Here is an 18,531-nt window from a genome sequence, read left to right on the forward strand (position 1 = left end):
GGGCGTGGCTTATGTAGCAGATCTTAGATGCCTGCTTTGAGTCCAGCTTATTGTGTCCACGCAGCTATCTGAGATGACCCTCATCACTGATCTGCATTCGTTAAAGAGACTCTGGAAACCCTCGAAGAAGCCAACGGGGATTGGGAGGGAGCGGCCCCCAAAGGCAGAGTCACCTTTGGTATATCTCCTTCAGGAAACCTCTCAGGCGATCGTCAGCGCCTTTGTTTACGTATGTTTCACTATCCTCCGAAGTTCGCTTAACGAGATGATTTCTATACGAGCATTCTGAGACGGCGGAGGGGGTACAGCCAAATACGCGCTGTAGAGTACTAATGGTAAATATCGCAGCATTCGGGGTTTGAGAGCATTACATATAATTTGCAGAAGGTCTTTCATATGCTATTGCACGTGGAGAAGAAAACCAAGGACCTTCCTCGTGTTTATCTGCTAGTGCACTACGACCTCTTCTCATTACTAGGCCACTTCCAAATCCACCGTTTACCCACCGAGCTCTTTGATCTCTACCTTGGAATCTACGGTCATTTGATTGAAGAGTGTTCCGATGAAGCCCATTCTGATTGGGTGTTCATCAATGCTGATTATTTAAGTAAGATCTTCGGGGTCTTCTGTATGGGCTTGATGAATTACCACCATTTACGGACGGCCCAAGTTCCAAAACTTCTAGCGCTTGTCGAAAAGCTATGCCTAATGTATGCGTTAACTCCAGTTTTCCTTGAGAGCTGGTTTCCATTCCAATCCGACCCTGATATCATGTTTTATTTGCATAAAACTCGTATTCCAGGCACTATACCTCTATCCGGAGGCCCCCAGTATTTGCCGATTTATGAGTTACTAAAGGAGTTTCTATTTATAGATGGGTTTTATGCGACAGCTCAATCTGGAATAGTCAGCTTGTGCCAGGTTACTGGGAGTAGTGCAATGTTACAAGCTTGGTTTCAGAAATGTGACTTCCCGGAGGTTATTCTAACATGTCTCGTATCCGGTTTCAACCAAGTCTGTTACAGTGATTATTGTTTCCCAGCATTAAACCATAATTTGCATACATTTGTACCAGCTTCAAACCCCAATTTGGCACGTCATCTAGAGAACCTAAACTTCGTGGTGGAGCTTCAGAGCTCTGTGCATGAGTCTAGCTTGGTTTGCAGAACTATTTTAGATTGCATGCGACACGAGTACACCGAGGCCATAGTTGGGTACTTTCATGCAGCCTTTGACTATCAGGAACCCATTCTAGCTTTAGCCTGCTCCTCTATAACATATCTCTGTGAGATTCCAGGAGGAGAGAGGATAGCCATGGCGCAGCTCAACAGCAAGGAGTTTCAAGCGGTGATAACGGAATCGATGGCCCGTGGTAACGTTGTCACCAGCACGGCTGTCTTGAAAATGTTGAACACAATCGTTAGATACTGCAGTGAAGAGGTTGTTCAATCAGTTTTCTGTCACGACAACATCATTCCTTCTCTGCCTCGTGGTTGTAGCAGTTTTGTCACCAGAAATGTCATCAGACTCACTCAATCAGAAAACATTCCTCATTCCCAGGTAGCGAACCATTTGAAAGTATCCAGAAAGAGGATAGAACGGCTTAAAGGAAAGAGGGACGGATTTTCTGCTGGGATTCTTGTGTTCGATGAGGATGCACTCTTTGGGGTAATAACAAAATTCTGTTTGGCCAGATTCTTTTTTAATCATATCCTGGTGAACGTGGAACTCGTGGAGTTGATCTTGAACATGCTCTGCTACAAGCAAGGGTCGATTCTGAACTTCCTTACGCAAGGGTGTGATGGAGCCACGGAGACGTTTCTTTGTGAATCTCCTTTCAGTCTGCGGACACACGAAACATGCGTTTCTTTCCAAATTACCACTTATTTGTACGATTCTTATGTCCACTACAAACCTACCCTTGGGGAACATCCTATCTCAGACTCTACTCCTATCCGTCATGCCGTACATATTCCACCGCCTGAGTCAGTTTTAAACAAGTTTAACCAAATCCTAATTAACGCAGCTACTAAGCCACTTGTGGACGGAATCAACAAATGGGGGGATGCCGATTCGGGTGAAAGTTTACAGTCCAATTTACCGTTGAACTTGAAGCTCTTTAATACGTTTTACCTCAATTTTTATTGTTGCACAAAGTTACTCGCACTTATGAGTGTGTCTTCGGCGTTATGACAATACATCTATTGTCTTGAACGTTCTTTAGGGTATCAATTATTTTCGTCACGTACCCGAGGTAATTTGCCTTTATAAATCCAAGATCTATTCAACAGAATTTTGTGTGATTTTGTATCTTAGGACCAACATTTACAGCAGGCTCAGTGTGATTGGAAACGGACCGTTCTGCTCCAAAACGCTTACACCAATTGGTACTAGCAGGACAAACAATGACTCAACCACGGTGTGTATGTGAGTTACAGAAACGATAATGGTCTCTCAATGACGTAGCTTCCGTCTGCAATAGTCAATAAAAATCTTCTTGTGCAAAACGCCAAAGAAGTCTCCGTCCTTAAGCAAAATAAGACTACGGGTTCCCAACTGCCCAAACATCAACTCCACTAACGACAAATCCGCGTCTGAGTTGATGAAAATCGGATTATAGTCAACGATTCGACTCAAGTCCACCAACTGGCTGAAAATAAGAAGAATAACGTGCTTTTCCTCCTCACTAACAAGATGGTTCAAGGTCTCCTGCAACTGATACAAGACGGCGTCGTTGTACAACCACGAATGCGTCAGGGATTGGTCACCAAACTCCACCAGTCTCAGGTCCTCCGTCAAGTCAAAAATGGGACCCTTCTTTGGCTGTCCGTGCCTCGTTAAGGAGCAGTAAATTTCGCCCACGATGCCATACTCAAGGCAGAACTCACGCAATCTGTCCAACTGCATTTCTAGCTCCGGGCCGGGAATAAGTCCAATGCACTTGCCGCTCTTGATGATAGGGATACACCCATCAATCAACCCGCGCCGCTGGAGGATCGAAAACTTGTAAAGCAACTCAGTCGAAGAGATAGACGCCGCTTCTGTGATATTGATAACCATATCATGGTAGTAGCTGTTGAACTGCGGAAGATTACTCTGGACCAAGTGTCGCAGCCACGCAGAAGGGGTGGCGTGGAGGCCTGGTCTCTGGGGGACCACAGTGTCTGTACCTTTCAGTCGTTCAACGGTTCCCGATGAATGATAGTGAGCCTGCGAACCAGCAACTAACGGAGTCTGCTCAGATCCCGTCTTGATAGAAGCACCTGACAGTTCGTCTGCTCCTTTCTTGGTATGGATACTGACCGTCTCCGTGTCCTCATCCATCAAAATATCCCCCACCGTCACCAGAGGGTCGAACGGCCCCTCGTGGTGGATAAAGGGATAGTTGTTTTTCACAAGCAAGGATTCGTACAACGAAAGGGGCTCCAACGCCGTTGCCACCCAATTGGAAACAGCAATAGCGATGGAAATAGGGATCACGTACGTGTAGGAGGAGGTCAACTCGAAGAGGATGATCACGAGAGTGATGTTCATGCGAGTAACACCGGCCATAAAGGCACCGGCAGCAATTAACGAGTAGATCCCCGAGTCAACGCATGTAATCAATCCCGTGTCTTCTCCGCTGGCTTCGCAAAACAACACCATCAGGGAGGGGTGGTTGTAGTTCAAGTACTCCAACATAAGCGCAAACACGCGACCAAACAACGCTCCTATGACCATGCTAGGGACGTAGACACCGGAAGGCACTTTCAAGCCAAAGGTGATGCCCGTCAACACAAGTTTGAACACAAAGGCGAGCGAAAGCCGTCTCAACTCCGAAACGAGATCATACATGTTGGTGGGGCACAACGACTGGTTCCAGTTCTCCTTGGTGCAGGAGGTGGCAAGATCAAGCATGAGTTCGGGGATTGCCTTCTCCGTGTACGGGTTCCCAAACGTGACAAGAGAGGTAAGAAGAGCCACTAGCATAACCTCTCTGACGGGACGGTTTTCAATAAACCTGAGGGTGCGGAACTTGGTTGGCCACCACCGGACAAACTTCACGAAGGCGGCACCAAAAATACCCCCGCAGGCCCCGATAACCACAAAGCACACAAGTTCAGCCAGTTTCCACTCTGAGGCGTATTTGACGGCGAACAAGACCGCCTTTCCCGTGCCGTAGGGATTGAGAAACTTGAGGAAAATTGTCGAGAGCACCGCACAGAAGAAGATCTTGAAAAGCTGCTTTGCCGGGAGGTAGTTGTCGATCTCCTCGAGAGTAAAGAGCACCCCTCCTAGGGGTGATCCAAAGGCAAGGGCGACGCCGGCCGAGCAAGATGCGGTGAGAATCAGCTTCTTCCGGTATTCGTTATTGTGGATGGCTGGAAAAAAGCGGCAGAGGATGTTCCCCACGCAAGTCGCCAAGTGCACATACGGACCTTCTTTTCCGAGGGACATGCCCAGTGCAATCGCAAACACCAATGCCACGGTCTTGGCGATAAGTGTGTAAGTTCCCAAGAACTTTCGGATCACAAACCCCAGGAGGATGGTTTTCACCTCAGGGACACCCGAGCCCACGGCAGTATAAAGGTATGTGGGGGCGACAATGGAGTTCCGACGCGAGGGAGAGGTGGCGGTCTTGGTGGTTAAACTGACAAGAACAGAAAAGAGCGCGAGGGTGATGCTGAGAAAAATGTACACACTCCAGTCGATGTTGATGAAGATGCCAAAGTCCACCACTTCCGACCAGGAGCGCCATTGGCTGCACTGTTCGCTGAAATGCGGGTTCTGGGCCCTGAAGCCATTCGGTGGGAGGGGAGAGTGGCTGGGGGCGCAACAAGTTTCGTAGGAGTAGGTCCAGTTCCCCACACAATACCCGTTCTTGAACCCTACAAGAAAACTCTCGAACTTGTCGATCAAGAACGCGAGGAGGGCGAAACAGAACGAAAAGAGGGTGATGAGAATGTAGCTCTGGAACTTGTTGAAGAGCATGAATACCTTTCCGCGGAGGGAGTTTTCCCCACGCTTGCGTAACTCCCATTCGTCACGGTTCTTCAGGATAAACGAGTTGACCCAGTCGATGGTGGTGAAGTCGTTATAATAAAGGCGTTTGAAGCCCAAGCGCGACCTCTTCTTCACAGGTTGTATCGCCAGGTAGAAACTGTTGCGTGAACCGGATGGGTGAAGGAGCGGGGTTCGCGGTGCATCCAGTTCGGTAACTGACGCTACTGGCGGCGTGTGGGTGGCCTGAGGAGGGTGCTCAAGGTGAAAGGGCCGGTTGAGTAACTGTGAAGGTTCTATGGCAAAGTAGTCATCTGAGTGGTGCGGGAGCATCGGCGACCGGATGTCAATGCTGGTAAATTTGGAGTTGGCATGCTTTCCGGCTTTTCGCAATGGCAGAAGCCCGTCATGGTCTGAATCTCGCTCCGTATCCGACCCTTCGAGCCTATGGAGGAACACGGAGGGGCTGAGACCCGACACGGAAAGGAGCAGCGTCGACTGAACTCTCTTGTTGAGAGGTCTTCTGTGGGTGCTATTTTTCTTTGGTGTCAGGGCATCGGGGAGGGGCAAAAGCTCATCCACTGATCGTTGACTTTTGTGCATTGTGATCTGTTGGAGACCGTAACGGAAATGCGAGGGCCGTAAATATTACTGGTATTGTCGGAGGGATAGTCTGTAAACGTATGAGTTATGTTCTGCGCAGAAGGGTGTTTTAATCTAGAGATAAAGCTGATGCCAAGACTGTTTGGATTGTTCTCTTGGTTACAGGATTACCTGGCGATAACGAACAATGACGTAGAAAGATTTCACATGTAGGGTTTTATCACGTGATAGATAGGATTATCCGGGCCCTGCACGCGTCATGTGTCGGTCAAAGAAGCCAAAATAAAAGCGTTTTTATGAGTTGATGATTTTGTGTCACTCTCACAGGTTCGCCTAAATAGACTGAATCACCGAAATGTCGCAATTTCTGAACTTCTGACTCCCCAAACAGAATAGATTGAAAAAAACTCGCGATTCTGTATGTTGCATCATTCAATTTCCGTAGTTGATCGAAGAATTGACACCGTGCCACGGGAGAACATAGCTTAACTACGATGTAAGTTCTTCTTGACGTAAAGTATTGTTTCTTACAAATCAACGACAAAATCCCCACTGAAGTCGGTATCTACAGCCACGTGCTGTAAGTGCTAAAAGGCACTTTTACTAGCACTAATTCCAAATCCTTAACGCCATTAATTTTTATCGAAATTAATCGGCCCGTCTCACTGTCAAGACAAACTGGCCATCATCTGCATCTATCCGCTTGTACCCTGCTATCTGAACTTTATTGGCAACCGTTAGATCCAACCTTCGCAACAGAGGCAATTTCACGGGTTTGTAGTCATACAACGGTTTGCGTCCCGCAGAGTCCAGACCAGCGAGCAGCAACATGAGCGCTTGCATCCGCTCAGCCACTGGATCCCATCCGCACTGTTTCGGTTGAAGCATCGGCAACAAATGGTGATGGTAAAAGTCCTGGAAATTGTTCACCTGCCAGCCAAGCAACCGTAACTCACGGAGGCTGGGTAGTTTGAAGGATTCAATGAGAACAGGCGGATGAGCACTGTCCGGGAGCCGAAAAACTTTGCCAGTAGAGGAATCAAACACCTGGAGGTAGTGGGTTAGATCGTTGAAAACCAGAGAGTTCAAGCTGGGTGGCTTGTCAAAGTTGGAGAAAGAGATCTCCAAGCTTTGGAGGCTTGGAAAGAGCTGTTCCGTCTTCCCCAGCTCCAGTATAAATGCCAGAAATTTGAGAAAGTCCTGAAATCGCTCCGAAAGTACGAATGAGTTGTTATGGGTATAAGACACTGTGAGTTTCTGAAGCGAGTGGTGCGGGTCAAACTGCGTCATCGTGAACGGATACTCCCACGTGCAATCCACAAGTTTGAGGGTTTTGACCCGCGGGGTTACGTTGTCATCCAGATCTCTCCACCTCACGTTAAAGCCCCGGAGCGTTACGTCGGTCAACTGGGTAAAGTTTCGCAAATGATTGAGGTCAAACAAGTGTTTGTGCAAAGCCGGCGACTGGTTGATATTTGCCAAGGTGATCATGGTAATGGGGATATCAACGTCTTTATACTTTAGCCACGAAGAGGAGTTGAGTAACCTAAACTCTAGTTCGTTGGCGGACGGAGCAAGCTGGAACAAATGTGTGCCAAGGTTGAGGTTCCACTCAGGTCCCGGACTGGAGTCGAGAAACCGGATCTTGCGAGCGTATGCTGTATGTGGGAACAGTGAAAGGTTGCGCTCTGAGGAAGAGGCTGCATCCAAGTCGTGCCAATGTACTTTGATTTTGGCAAAGACAAGGCTGAGAAATCGCCCTCTGAACGTTTTTGTGGAAGATGACAAGTTGATCAAGTCGGTCTGTGAGAGATATCGGAGTATATGATGTATGATCTCGTTGGGGAAATCAGCAATAAAGTGACCAAACTCACCTATGTTGTCATCAGAAGTGTGAACAGGCGTCTCTGGTGCTGATACCGGAGTGGATGTTTGCAATATCTCGCGCTTTCGGCGCTTGCTCGGCGGCTCTACATCTTGTTCAGGAAGGCAGGCTGCGGCAACCGTAGTGCTGGACCAGTGGACGACATCCATCGGATATGCCATCTTATGGATACCGTTTAGGGGAATGTCTCTAAGGGTTCATTGTGTTTCGGCCGTATGTCAATGTCACAGACGCCAAAACTTTAAAATTCGCTATCCTCTAACGGGCAGCCGACAGCGATAAGGACTGTCGCACACGACTTTCGGCGATAAGATATGAACCTGGGGTACGATCTGGGCTTTGACAAAAATGTGCTGGGCTGATCCATGATATTTTGGGATTGAATTGGTGATTATAACGGTTAATTTGCCCTTTTATGGCGTGCAAATTGAGACTTATACACTCGCTGGAGTTCCATTAATGACTTTAAAGTAAAGGAAACCATATTCCCAGAGAGCTCCAACCTTCCTTCGTGATCATATCGCAAATGGAGTTTTGGTTCCCGCTCGCGTTTTGGCCAGACCACAATAGATATTTTATTTGACATCCACAGACATCGCCAAATGAGCATAATCTGATGTCTTTACACCTGTATCTCAAGTGACTGGAAGGAATGGCACGTATCCCGTAACCTTTTCGGCCTAGTTGTAATGTGAGGGTTACACCAGGTACCTTGAGCATTAGAGCCTATTGCCCCAAATTTACTCTTTCGGGATATCAGCTTTCTACGGGAAACCTTTAGACCTCTAAATGGGTGACCACCGATGGCACTAAGCAGAAGCTTCAACACCCCGCTCTACCAGCTAAATCCGAAGGGATGCTTTTCAGAGCTATTGTTATATCCGGCCAAGATAGTGATCCAAGCCATCTACAGAAAATTTATGAAAGATCTGTTTGGTAGATATATATAAAAAAAAAGTCTGTTATGGCTGACGCATAGCAGCTAGGGCTAGACAGCCCCGTATCCCTCGTTATCAGAGTGAAGCATTACTCGGTCACCCTCGGTGTATGGATACTGGGCGATAATGTACCACGCGTGGATCAATCCGGGAACAAACCCAAGAAGCAAAAGGACAATGTTGATCAAAACTAGAAGGCGTTAGTGCTGCACCGGGCTGGACAGAGGAGATACATACAGTCGGCGCTGAAGAAGCCGCGCTTGACAAAGACAGCCACTGGGGGTAAGAAGAAGGCAATAACGGCAAGAAACCAGTCTCTAGCGTGCATAATAATAGAAATGTGATTGGGTATATTGATATTATCGGTTAATGAAGAGATGGAACGAAAGGAGTTTAAACAGGGGGATCGATAACGCATCCCATACCGGTGGCGTGCATCACTGGCTTCATTGCTATCTGTCATGCACGTGCTACAGCTCCAAACCTGCATTGCAACCTGCGTGATCTATCATGTCCAAGAGTACTCAAAATATTACACTAGACTGAGTTGATCCATGGTTTTAGATATAACTTTCCTGGTATAGATTGGAGAGACGCAGACCCGTTACATAACCTTGTTAAAAATCGCAACTTTTGATGAGTATCTAAGATTATAACGGCAAGTAGTATCGTTCTTTGACCACTCATTCACCTATCGCTTCTCGTTCCAGCAGTCCTTCAATACCTTTCTCTGCACCATTGGCCTGGTGAACAACACTGCCACAACCAACGCAACAATCGTCAACACCAACTTGTGCTTGTCAAAGTCCCTCGACAAGACGTCGAACTTTCCTGACGGCGTGGTACGCGAGCAGAACACGTGGCGCGCACCATACGAACACACAATACTGGTAGACTCCAACTCGGTCGGATAGCTGACAATGCCGTCAAGCGGGCCCAATCCCACACCGTGCGATACAATAGACCAGTCCTTGGACGGCACCACGGGGTCGTACGGGAAGTTCATAAACTCCTGTTTCTCGTAGTCAGTGAGCAGACGGTTCGCCACGCGTCTGCTGCTGAGTACGTACTTTGGCACCGCAAGAATCTGGCCATTTTGCAAGCCAAAGAGCACGTTACGCGTGGTAATACCGTGCTTTGTAACCGTCTGCTCCACGCTGACGATACGGTCGTAGAGAATAAATGACTTGGCCGAGACTTCTGGAAGATCAGCCTCGGTAATGTCAAGTGCGGATACGGCACCCGCGGCGTGGTTTTTCGTATTCGGGGTCAACGACTCAAACAAGTCAACCACCACAACCTTCTGCTCCAACGTCGGCTCGAGTGCGTAGTACGTGTATACCACCCAGTACTCGCCCACCGTGAGCCTCACAGACGACACGTCGATAACCTCCTCGTGGGCTGCAGTGTGGAGCACCGCACCAGTCACGGGGTCAAGGATGTAGAGCTTCACGCCCGAATCAGACGCCACCGCTGCGGCCACAATAGGACGAAGGTACTTGTAGAGCACAGAGCGGTCACCGAGCACCACCCCGATCGAGGCAGTGGTGTCAAGTGCCGGTCTGGACGAAACAGCCACAATCTGCTCCGTGTCCTTGACAGCGAATTCCCATGTGGCAGCGGAAACAGACCCAGAAACGTGGTAACCAGATAATTTATCCCGCGAGTGGCGGACGACATAGCTGGAGGCGTCGGTGTCGTCGTGAACCTTTGTCATCTCAGCACCGTTCTCTAAGTACAACCCGGCGGAGGTTTCCACAAACCCGGAGGCGGCAGCGCCCACTTGAGCCAAGACCTCGCCACAGCAGCTTAACTGGAGGTACTTTGCAGTTGTGAGAATGTAGAAATCGTTCTGGTAATCCGTAATCTGTACAACCTGTTCATCCAGGGCCAATTGCACCTGGTGGGTCCAGAGGAGCTCACCCAGCTCGGTGTTGTAGGCAAAAACCTTCCCTACACGCGTGAGCAACGCTAACTTACGGTTGAAACCAAAGTAGGTGTCGTCCACCGTCGTGTTTGTACGCTGTCCCGTGACCAAGTTCTTGGTCAAGCGCATGAAGTAGGCGACAAAAATATTTGCCGTCTCTTCGCGCATCACCTCGTCGGTGGAAAGGGCTGTTTTTTGCTTTTTGACCACGATGGCATGCCCTACAACGTTGCTCAAAGCGGTATCCACCGTCCAGACTGCGAAATTGTCGATGTAGTAAGTCAATGCCAGTTCGGATTGTACTAACGAAGAGACAATGTGTTTGCCGTCGATTTCGGTGGTGTAGGAGTAGATCCGGGTCGGTGAAGCGAGAGCAAGCGGGATTTCTCGGGTGGAAAACTCGTCATCAATATCCACAACCGTCAAACTGTTTGGCGCGTAGATGGCAATGGTCTTTTCCTGGGCAACGTAGTTGACAAAAGCGATGGACTCGGGAACCTCGATGGATGCCTTGGTGTGGATTTGCAACGTAGAGCCAGAATAGCTCCCCACAAGCTGGCCGAGAAAAATGGTTTGTCCGAGAAAAGCAGTCTGGTTGGTGGAAACGGGAGTGACCGTTCTGTGGGTCAAGTCGACACGCATCACAGAGTCCGTGGTTTGCACGAGTGTTCCCTGGACGGAGACAATGGAGGTATAGTCCAATGGCAAAGTGACATGGGTAACAGCAGAGTCGATAGCAGCAACAACGGTTTCGCCCTCAGAGGGATAGAAGATGAGGAGGCGCTTGCGATCGGTAGTCATCTGGGCGGCTGTGACCCTACCGATGTTTGCCCGCGCAAGAACCCTGCTCGCTGCAAGCAAGTGCACGTCACCGCCGGAAAGCAAAACCGCAACCTCGTTGGCTGCAATAATCTTTTCTCCGTAACTCGCTTCGCGCACTAAGAAGCCCGCGCGATCATACACCTGGACTGTGGCCCGCGCGGCGCGGTTGAGCACTACCACGATATCGTTCCCGCGCACAAACAAGTTAGTTTCTCCATCGACAGGCAATTGGTGGATCCACGTGGGTCTCGAACTGGCGGTGGCGGCCAAGTCGAGCATCACGAGTTCGTTGTTGGCTGTGAGCGCTGCGGCGGATTCGTTCGTCATCCGTTGTACCTGGACAAGCTGTCCGTAGTGCTGGTGCGCCCAGGACTGTTGAAGCTCGTCCTGGAGGATTCCACAAACGAGCCCTAGCCAGCTGAGGAAGAGGAGATGGAGCTTCATGGTTGGAAGAATTGAGAGTTTGGGGGGTGATGGTGAGTCGTTATTTCACGCCCAAATAGTGCAGGATATTTTGAGGAGCGATGGCTTGTGGCCAAGATGAAAATTGTAATACAGCTGAATATTCAAAGTTAGCTTGGTTAACTGATTACAAATAAAAGTGATTTGGCTATTGACTCTTATTGTAAGATAAAGCTTTGCATTTATGTTCGATTCAAGGCCCTCGGTCTTCACGCTGTCCGAGGATGACCAGGCTGCATCTGCGGGTATACCTCGACTGTAACGCTGGCTATAGCATCACCTTAAGTAATTTCATAGTTAATTGTATTTACCAATTTATATTCGGGTATGACACACATTCGTACTTGTGCGTCGTGGATCGATTTCCTTACAACTACGGTCACACATTCTATAAGGGTCCCAGTTCAATACTGGTGCTAAAACTGATAATAAATATATGCTCAGAGCATGTCATGCACTTTTTTTCTCCCAACTGTTGAAACTACTCAGAATCCTCCGGGTACTGAGAATCAACAAACTCAGACTCCTCATCCACTGGTGGCGCCGGATCTAGAAACACGATATCCTCCGGACGGTGTATCGTTCTCTGCGGGATGAAGCGAAGCGATATGTCGGTTTCAAGCGCAAAGTTCTCCCAGGGCTCCAACTGGCCCCACACGAGTAAAAAATCCGCCTCGTTGTTTATTTCCACCTTGCCAAGCTCGATATTCGCTCGGACATAGGTGTTATTGAGGTTCAAGTTCTTGACACGAGTAGATTTGGTCTCTTCGGTCACGTTGCGGTACTCATCCGTGGCCAACAACTCCGCTGCCTTTTTCTTATTCAACTCTCTGATTCCTGCGTACATTTTTGTAAACGTGTGGTTGCGACTGGCCTGCACTGCCTCTAAGTGCTCGCCGATTCCATTACTTGTCTCGGCGTTTGTGATCCAGCGGTCCATTTCCGCGGAGTACTGCTTGTATGGAATGGGTTTCCAGTTAAGTGGACCAAACCACCAGGACGGACGTTCGCCTCTGGCCTCAGCCTCCAACCGGGCTCTCCTGGCATCGTCAAAGTACGGATCGTGCGGCAAGCTCAAGCGCGCAATCTCGAGCCCCGACTGGAACACAAGGTACGTCCCGGTGGCGTAGGTGGCGTATTTGAGCAGCTTGAACCGGAAACCCTGGCGGAACCGGATTCGGCGGCCCGCGTAAAACATTCCTAATGCCGATACAAGCTGGAATGCTGTGAGGCCGTAGAGCCCCGGTAGGCAGTCTGACGCAGGCACAAACGGCCCGAATAGCGTGAGCCCGAAGCTAGGTCTCACATAGAATCTTGTCTTTCCTTTACTGGTTCTGTCTGCAGGGCTTTCACTTCCTGGAAGAATCACACCCATTGTCACTTGTAACGGATAGTTATGGAGAGATTCGAACCGTATCTGTATTGCGCATTTATGGCACTGCTTTATGTGTCCTGCATATGTTACAAGACTTACCCGGCCTTGGGTCCTTTCGATGCGATGAGCCGCGACTTGAGCGCTGAAAATATTTTGGCATGTGCGTGGAGAATTCGCTTCCATGCTGCCAGTCCTATACGTTTCCGCCGATATGATTGAATTATTATCGTATATGGGGTTACTAATCACATAACTTTCCTTCAATCCCAATTGGACTGCCTTACCACGCTGTGATGCGCTTTGACAAAAGGTTTTGTCCCAGTGTATTTGGCTGGTAACCTTCTCCCCTTTTTTTCTTGCATAACTCTTAAGTTGGCGGACTCCGACCTGCCTTATGGCCCTGGAACTGCTTCTCTGTCCTGTCAATGTGTCGTTATGCAAAGATTAATCCTAGATCTAACTTTATTCCACCAATCCCACCAACATTGGCCCGCAGCACGTTTTGTGCTGCTAGCTTGTTACCGGGACTTGGGCCTAGCCACTGTATAGCTCTGTTTGGCGGATTGGCGAGTTTTTCGTTGATTTCGCTGGGGTTTTGGTGACTGGGTTATTCAGCGAACGATGGGCCTTTGGGACTGCAACCACCGCTTGCTTTTGCTTCTGATCTACATTTTTTTTTTTTTTTTTAGATTTTACACAGGCTTTGTGGGTATATTCCTATCAATGTGATCGTAGTTTTGTTCTTGGAAAAAATTAGTAACATTCACTAGCTGAGAATCAAAAAAAAAATACGTTTCTTCAAGCATTCCGTTGTAGTTAAAGCTCCCCTTCCTAAATCCATATCGATACCTAGGCAACGCAACTTCAACTATAACTAGTTCTTTCCTCATATTCAGATAAACCTATTCTTTGATCTAGCAATGACAACTTCCGGTTTGCCCCTTTACACACTTCAACATCTTGTCATACTCGTTATATTCCTTTATATACATCTAGTTACTTTCCCCCTGCTTCCACAACCATAAGGCCTCAATGGCATAATTTCTGACACTCAAATTCTTGGTGAGTTTCTCATCCGCGGCCGCCTCTAACGTCTCGGTGATGCGCAACTCGGCAATCACCTCACGGCACATCTTCTCAAACTCTGCCCACGAGAGTTCCTGCTCCGGAGCGTCGGCTCCGGCGCTTTCCGGGACGATGTTGTACGCCTTTTTGCCCAATTTGTGCAAGATGCGGCCCAACGTCTGTATGGCGATGCACCGCTGAGAGTTCATCTTGGACCTGGCCAAATGGGCCAACTCGCGGAAGGTGTAGCCCGCCATCTGTGCGTCTTCCGAGTGATGGTGAAGGCCCGCGTGGGTTGGAATCGCGGCGTTTTCGTCAGGGATGATCAAGTCGCCTCGGAAGTCGAAGCGCAACTCGTTAATGTTGTCGTAGACCAGGGCATTGGCTGTCACCTTCACCGGCTCCATCCACTTCAACTTCTCGGTGTCCATTGGCAAGTCAGGAAAGTACTTTTCATGCAACTTTCGATTGAAGTCAGGGTCGTCAAGGTCCAATTTGTTTTCGGTGGGGTCCGCAACCTGGCGTCTGGGAAAGTGTACCGAGTTCATCATTTCTTCTAATGTCTGGTTATCCAATGCCTGGGCGGCTTCGAAAGACGGAGCAAGGTCGTCAAGGTATTCAACGTCTTCCCAGCCTTCCGCGTCTACCAAGTCGTCTTCGTCGTCGTATTGGACCTTGGCAGTGGTATTGAACCGCACCTTTTTGTCTTCCAAGGACGTTTTGCTAGAGGCAGCTTCAACGTTCTTGAGAATGGGCTTAGGGGTTTCCTGAGACAATGCCTCCTGAGAAACTCGAGAAATCAGGGCTCTTTCCGGGTCATTTCCTGTCACTTCCTTGAGATCCTTTACAAGACTGGCACCACCAAGCCCCAACGCCTTATCCACATCCGCTGAGTTCAACCCACCGCCCCATGCTGCCTCGTCGGAGTTCTTTCCCCTCTTATCGTCCTCCTTGGTGCCCCCAATCCAGGTCCCGTAGCCCTCGATCTCCGCCTCGGCCTCGGAACTTCTCTTATTCGCACGCTTGATCAATGCCTGCAAGATCATCGGGTCAAGCGAATCGATCAACTCCTGTTTCTCGCGCTCGCGCTCCTCTGCCGACATCTGTGATAACACCTCGATGTTTTCCTGGTTGATCTTCTCCGCTTCCGACAAGCCCAGGTAGTCCATCTTCTTCTGAGCCGGATCTTTGAAGCTCTTCAAACCCTGGGCATCGGTGGTGTAAACATCGTTAGCTTTGGCGACGAAGCCGGACATTGAGGCGATACCCTTCTGCTCGAACCGCTTCCGCCACGCGGACGGCTTGCGCTTGCTCATATCAGGCATGGGTCCGGTCGGGAAAGACGGCTCCACTGGCGCAGGAATGTCGTGCTCCACGATATCGCCGATTAAGTCCATTGTGAGGTTGGATGGTTGAATGAGCTGATTACCTGTGTAGCGTAGTTATGCCCGTTTTAATGCTCTAAATTTGTTACTGTGATGTCACGTGAGATTCTAGAACAGGTACCAGCGGACTTCCTAATAGGTGATGGCTCTACAAGATGGCAGCTCTACAGAATAGTTTTAATGCCACATTTACTGCCCTGGGGTAGAATAAGTTGTCAGTAAATTAGCTAGGAATTATTAAATCAGATTAATAAGATATGTTCGCAACTGTTAGACTTAGGAGAATGGCGGAACTTTGGGTGACTTGCACATGCATCAATGTTTAACGGAGGGAAAGATGACTAAGCAGAGAGATGGTTATAAGCCGGAGAACAACCTCCGATTAACATTTCGAGGATATTTTATTGACGTTATTGAACTGATTAAGGACGATATTCGTAACAGAGAGCTTGTGTACCAACTGGAAAATCCTTTCTCTGTCATGACCCGGTTCGACAATTGGAATTCCGACATTTCTACACTGTGACTGGAACTGCTGCATGAAACAGATTTTACGTAGAAGAGCTACGCCTGTATGCAAACTTTCGAACATGAATAACGCGATGATAGAGAAATCTAGGTTGGGCCGATGAACGACATCGGAAATGAAAACTGGCAGTTTTGTAGTGTCCCACTCGGTGACATTCTACTCGCTTTTGTTGTCCACACCATATTAGCTGGTCTGTTTGAGATCTCTCATTCTAGAGAGGGTACTAGCACCGGTAAATCACTCCTAGTCCGCCCCTAACCCAGAAATTTGCTTCTACGCCGCTTTTCTGGTCCCAAACGTGCCTGCGCGCTTCAGAGGCTTAATATTAGCGATCTTTCCCCCAATCTTATTCACATCAAGTAACACCTGGGAGGCCACACTCACCTTAGAGCCTCTTGTGGGAAAGCTGAGCTTGACCCTGACACACGTGGTGAAGTCGTACTTCTTTTTGCTGTTGGCAACCTTCTTGAAGCTGAGACGAGGCTGGAGCTCTTGGACAAACATAAATCCGTTATCTGCCTTGCGGTAAAAGGTGGACGAAAAGCCCTCGGGCCGGGGCTCTGGTGCCTCTGATTGGCTCTTTTGGTTGGGCACTCTGCAATGTTTCGGAAAGGATACCTTGACGGTGGTATGTTTGGTGTTTAGACAGTACGTATCAGCACTGGGCTGGTCTGAAACTATAAGCCGTGTTGGTTGGAGAGAAAACGAAGGCGTCCTCACAAGTTTCGGGGAGGGTGTTTGTTTTCGTTTCTTGATAGACGAGGGCTTGATGGTATCGGGCGGTGACACTGGAAAACACAGCTCATCCACGCCCTGGAGTCCTTTCTCCGTGATTCTCAAGGATTTCATGGACCTTTCGATTGGCATCTCCATTGGAGTATCTAGGGCCCTCATGAGATACGACATTTCCTCCAAGTGCGTGTCCAACAGGACATATCCTGGGTAAAGGGGTGAGCTCCCCTCGGTGTAGGACTTACCTTCATATATCGGGGCAGTGAACCGCCCGTCGGAACGCTCGCCTGTTCTTTCAATAGAGCTGGAATGCTCCCATTCCGTATTGTTAAACGAGTGCCGGGCTCTGAAGGTAGGAGTTGCCGGGGAGGGAAAGAATCTCGATCCAGTGACACTGGAGCTTCGGACAGGCGTTTTCCCGGGTTTGCTAAACGGCGACCATACCATTTCTTCCTGGTTTTGCGGCGTGATAATAGGCGATTGGCGTAAATACGATGCAGACCAGATGCCACTCATGCCTCGTGCCGGTTCCAGAAGGGGAGTATTTGGGTTAGGGAATCCATTGTGCCGAGGAGTGTTGAAATAGTCTTCGGCTAGTGAGGCCCCAGAACTAGACATAAATGGAGATTGAAGGCTATGTAGAGGTGCGCTGGTAGCATCTAAATATCCTTCACGTTCTGTTCCGTAGTTTGTCTGTCGCCACAGAAGATCGCCTAGCTTGAGGGTCGGGGACCGCGCCACAAGGATTTCATCGCTATTTGTGCATGGTTCGAACGAAGAAGAAAAGAATAGGGATTGGGGATACGAGGAGCGTGTTCCCATGGCTAGTCTGAGACTGTCACCAAAAGCGGCCAAGGGGCCTTCCTTGATAGTATGGCTGTTTATACCGTTTGTAACGGATGGCGCGGAAAGGAGGAAACTTTCGGGGGGCTTGATGCCATTTATGTTGATATTCTCACCAGAAATATGATCATTTAGTTCGTTAATGGCATTTCTCGGGCCAAGGGTGGTACCACGTTTCTCGACACTCCTTGTCTGTCTCTCAGCGGCGGATTCAAGACGCTCCATCCCTGTGGGTTCTGGAAGCCTAGCTCCACCATTCACCTTCTTAAGCTGACCTTGCTTGAACGATACACTCCGTCTGCTTCTTTTCCCCGCCGGCCTGGTTCTGGGTGCTTGCCCATTAGACATTGCGCCGTATTTTTCAGGAATACGGGTAGCACCAGCCTTCTTTTCGAGCTCACATTTGGCCTTTACATCGAGGTTGATGTAATGTGTGTTGTAATTTCTTTCCGACCTGGGTCCCTTAGGAGGGTAGTTCGGTCCAGATTGCTCAGCTCCCTGCTCCCCATACGGGCTAACCACCGGTTTGAGTTTCATGTCCCAGCCAGTCTTAGCCCTCAAGGTGGCTAGTTCCTAGATTGGTGGTGGGTCGCCTATTGCTGACAATACCGTTTGTTAATCCAACCGAGATGTGCGGGCATATATTCGGGAGGGACGCTAGGCAAATGAGTCTATGCCTCGCAAAGTCACTGGAAGGCCTGGTAACGCGGATTCAAGGGATGTGAGATGGAACACTCAACACGCGTAGTGGTAGAGAAATAGGCTTCTGTTTCAAAATGGACGGGTAATTGAAGAAAAATTGCTAGGTCGACTATCTAACAGATTCCCAAAAGCCTCCGGATCGGTTCTCGCTTTCCGCCGCTCCCTGCGTCTACGGGGAAGCTGCACGTGAAATGTGCGATCAAAACGCCAGGGAGGCCAAGATAAGGAGAAATTTTTGAAGAAGGAACTATTTGGTTGGAACGGTACTGCCTCGATAAATGTA

General features: G+C 48.9%; 11 protein-coding genes across 11 annotated transcripts; 3 read left to right on the top strand and 8 right to left on the bottom strand.

Moving 5' to 3' along the window:
- Nucleotides 1–59: 59 nt before the first annotated feature.
- On the top strand, nucleotides 60–300 carry BABINDRAFT_161250 (uncharacterized protein). The gene has a single exon (XM_019128716.1). The coding sequence runs from the start codon at nucleotides 74–76 to the stop codon at nucleotides 287–289; it is 216 nt and encodes a 71-aa protein (XP_018985615.1). The 5' UTR covers nucleotides 60–73; the 3' UTR covers nucleotides 290–300.
- Nucleotides 301–396: 96 nt separating this feature from the next.
- On the top strand, nucleotides 397–2,193 carry BABINDRAFT_166636 (uncharacterized protein; the record flags this gene model as incomplete). The annotated part of the gene is made up of 1 exon (XM_019130444.1): nucleotides 397–2,193. One exon carries the CDS (start codon nucleotides 397–399, stop codon nucleotides 2,191–2,193), a length of 1,797 nt encoding a protein of 598 aa, XP_018985616.1.
- Nucleotides 2,134–5,748, bottom strand: GEF2 (Gef2p). The gene has a single exon (XM_019128717.1). The coding sequence runs from the start codon at nucleotides 5,581–5,583 to the stop codon at nucleotides 2,455–2,457; it is 3,129 nt and encodes a 1,042-aa protein (XP_018985617.1). The 5' UTR covers nucleotides 5,584–5,748; the 3' UTR covers nucleotides 2,134–2,454.
- Nucleotides 5,749–5,965: 217 nt separating this feature from the next.
- On the bottom strand, nucleotides 5,966–7,662 carry BABINDRAFT_161252 (uncharacterized protein). Its single transcript, XM_019128718.1, has one exon. It carries the CDS (start codon nucleotides 7,627–7,629, stop codon nucleotides 6,232–6,234), a length of 1,398 nt encoding a protein of 465 aa, XP_018985618.1. The 5' UTR covers nucleotides 7,630–7,662; the 3' UTR covers nucleotides 5,966–6,231.
- A 48-nt stretch (nucleotides 7,663–7,710) lies between these two features.
- On the bottom strand, nucleotides 7,711–8,234 carry BABINDRAFT_161253 (uncharacterized protein). Its single transcript, XM_019128719.1, has one exon. The coding sequence runs from the start codon at nucleotides 8,186–8,188 to the stop codon at nucleotides 7,934–7,936; it is 255 nt and encodes an 84-aa protein (XP_018985619.1). The 5' UTR covers nucleotides 8,189–8,234; the 3' UTR covers nucleotides 7,711–7,933.
- Nucleotides 8,235–8,456: 222 nt separating this feature from the next.
- Nucleotides 8,457–8,734, bottom strand: BABINDRAFT_35951 (uncharacterized protein; the record flags this gene model as incomplete). Its single annotated transcript, XM_019131743.1, has 2 exons — nucleotides 8,457–8,596; nucleotides 8,644–8,734. 2 exons carry the CDS (start codon nucleotides 8,732–8,734, stop codon nucleotides 8,457–8,459), a joined length of 231 nt encoding a protein of 76 aa, XP_018985620.1.
- Nucleotides 8,735–8,997: 263 nt separating this feature from the next.
- Nucleotides 8,998–11,849, bottom strand: BABINDRAFT_131600 (uncharacterized protein). Its single transcript, XM_019127046.1, has one exon. It carries the CDS (start codon nucleotides 11,597–11,599, stop codon nucleotides 9,098–9,100), a length of 2,502 nt encoding a protein of 833 aa, XP_018985621.1. The 5' UTR covers nucleotides 11,600–11,849; the 3' UTR covers nucleotides 8,998–9,097.
- Nucleotides 11,850–11,856: 7 nt separating this feature from the next.
- BABINDRAFT_13164 (uncharacterized protein) lies at nucleotides 11,857–12,997 on the bottom strand. Its single transcript, XM_019127048.1, has one exon. It carries the CDS (start codon nucleotides 12,990–12,992, stop codon nucleotides 12,099–12,101), a length of 894 nt encoding a protein of 297 aa, XP_018985622.1. The 5' UTR covers nucleotides 12,993–12,997; the 3' UTR covers nucleotides 11,857–12,098.
- A 343-nt stretch (nucleotides 12,998–13,340) lies between these two features.
- Nucleotides 13,341–13,691, top strand: BABINDRAFT_161256 (uncharacterized protein). Its single transcript, XM_019128720.1, has one exon. It carries the CDS (start codon nucleotides 13,418–13,420, stop codon nucleotides 13,592–13,594), a length of 177 nt encoding a protein of 58 aa, XP_018985623.1. The 5' UTR covers nucleotides 13,341–13,417; the 3' UTR covers nucleotides 13,595–13,691.
- Nucleotides 13,692–13,984: 293 nt separating this feature from the next.
- BABINDRAFT_61500 (uncharacterized protein) lies at nucleotides 13,985–15,454 on the bottom strand (the record flags this gene model as incomplete). Its single annotated transcript, XM_019132367.1, has 3 exons — nucleotides 13,985–14,800; nucleotides 14,888–15,232; nucleotides 15,302–15,454. The coding sequence occupies 3 exons, from the start codon at nucleotides 15,452–15,454 to the stop codon at nucleotides 13,985–13,987; spliced, it is 1,314 nt and encodes a 437-aa protein (XP_018985624.1).
- Nucleotides 15,455–16,106: 652 nt separating this feature from the next.
- On the bottom strand, nucleotides 16,107–18,222 carry BABINDRAFT_131611 (uncharacterized protein). Its single transcript, XM_019127047.1, has one exon. It carries the CDS (start codon nucleotides 18,081–18,083, stop codon nucleotides 16,245–16,247), a length of 1,839 nt encoding a protein of 612 aa, XP_018985625.1. The 5' UTR covers nucleotides 18,084–18,222; the 3' UTR covers nucleotides 16,107–16,244.
- Between the last annotated feature and the right edge of the window lie 309 nt (nucleotides 18,223–18,531).

The sequence above is a fragment of the Babjeviella inositovora genome, assembly GCF_001661335.1.
Source record: "Babjeviella inositovora NRRL Y-12698 unplaced genomic scaffold BABINscaffold_5, whole genome shotgun sequence".
NCBI classification, from domain to species: domain Eukaryota; kingdom Fungi; phylum Ascomycota; class Pichiomycetes; order Serinales; genus Babjeviella; species Babjeviella inositovora.

Bases quoted from the DNA above. Each gene is read 5' to 3' on its own strand.
- BABINDRAFT_161250 (XM_019128716.1), top strand. From the start codon at position 74: ATGACCCTCATCACTGATCTGCATTCGTTAAAGAGACTCTGGAAACCC.
- GEF2 (XM_019128717.1), bottom strand. From the start codon at position 5,583: ATGCACAAAAGTCAACGATCAGTGGATGAGCTTTTGCCCCTCCCCGAT.
- BABINDRAFT_161252 (XM_019128718.1), bottom strand. From the start codon at position 7,629: ATGGCATATCCGATGGATGTCGTCCACTGGTCCAGCACTACGGTTGCC.
- BABINDRAFT_161253 (XM_019128719.1), bottom strand. From the start codon at position 8,188: ATGCTCAAGGTACCTGGTGTAACCCTCACATTACAACTAGGCCGAAAA.
- BABINDRAFT_131600 (XM_019127046.1), bottom strand. From the start codon at position 11,599: ATGAAGCTCCATCTCCTCTTCCTCAGCTGGCTAGGGCTCGTTTGTGGA.
- BABINDRAFT_13164 (XM_019127048.1), bottom strand. From the start codon at position 12,992: ATGGGTGTGATTCTTCCAGGAAGTGAAAGCCCTGCAGACAGAACCAGT.
- BABINDRAFT_161256 (XM_019128720.1), top strand. From the start codon at position 13,418: ATGTGTCGTTATGCAAAGATTAATCCTAGATCTAACTTTATTCCACCA.
- BABINDRAFT_131611 (XM_019127047.1), bottom strand. From the start codon at position 18,083: ATGAAACTCAAACCGGTGGTTAGCCCGTATGGGGAGCAGGGAGCTGAG.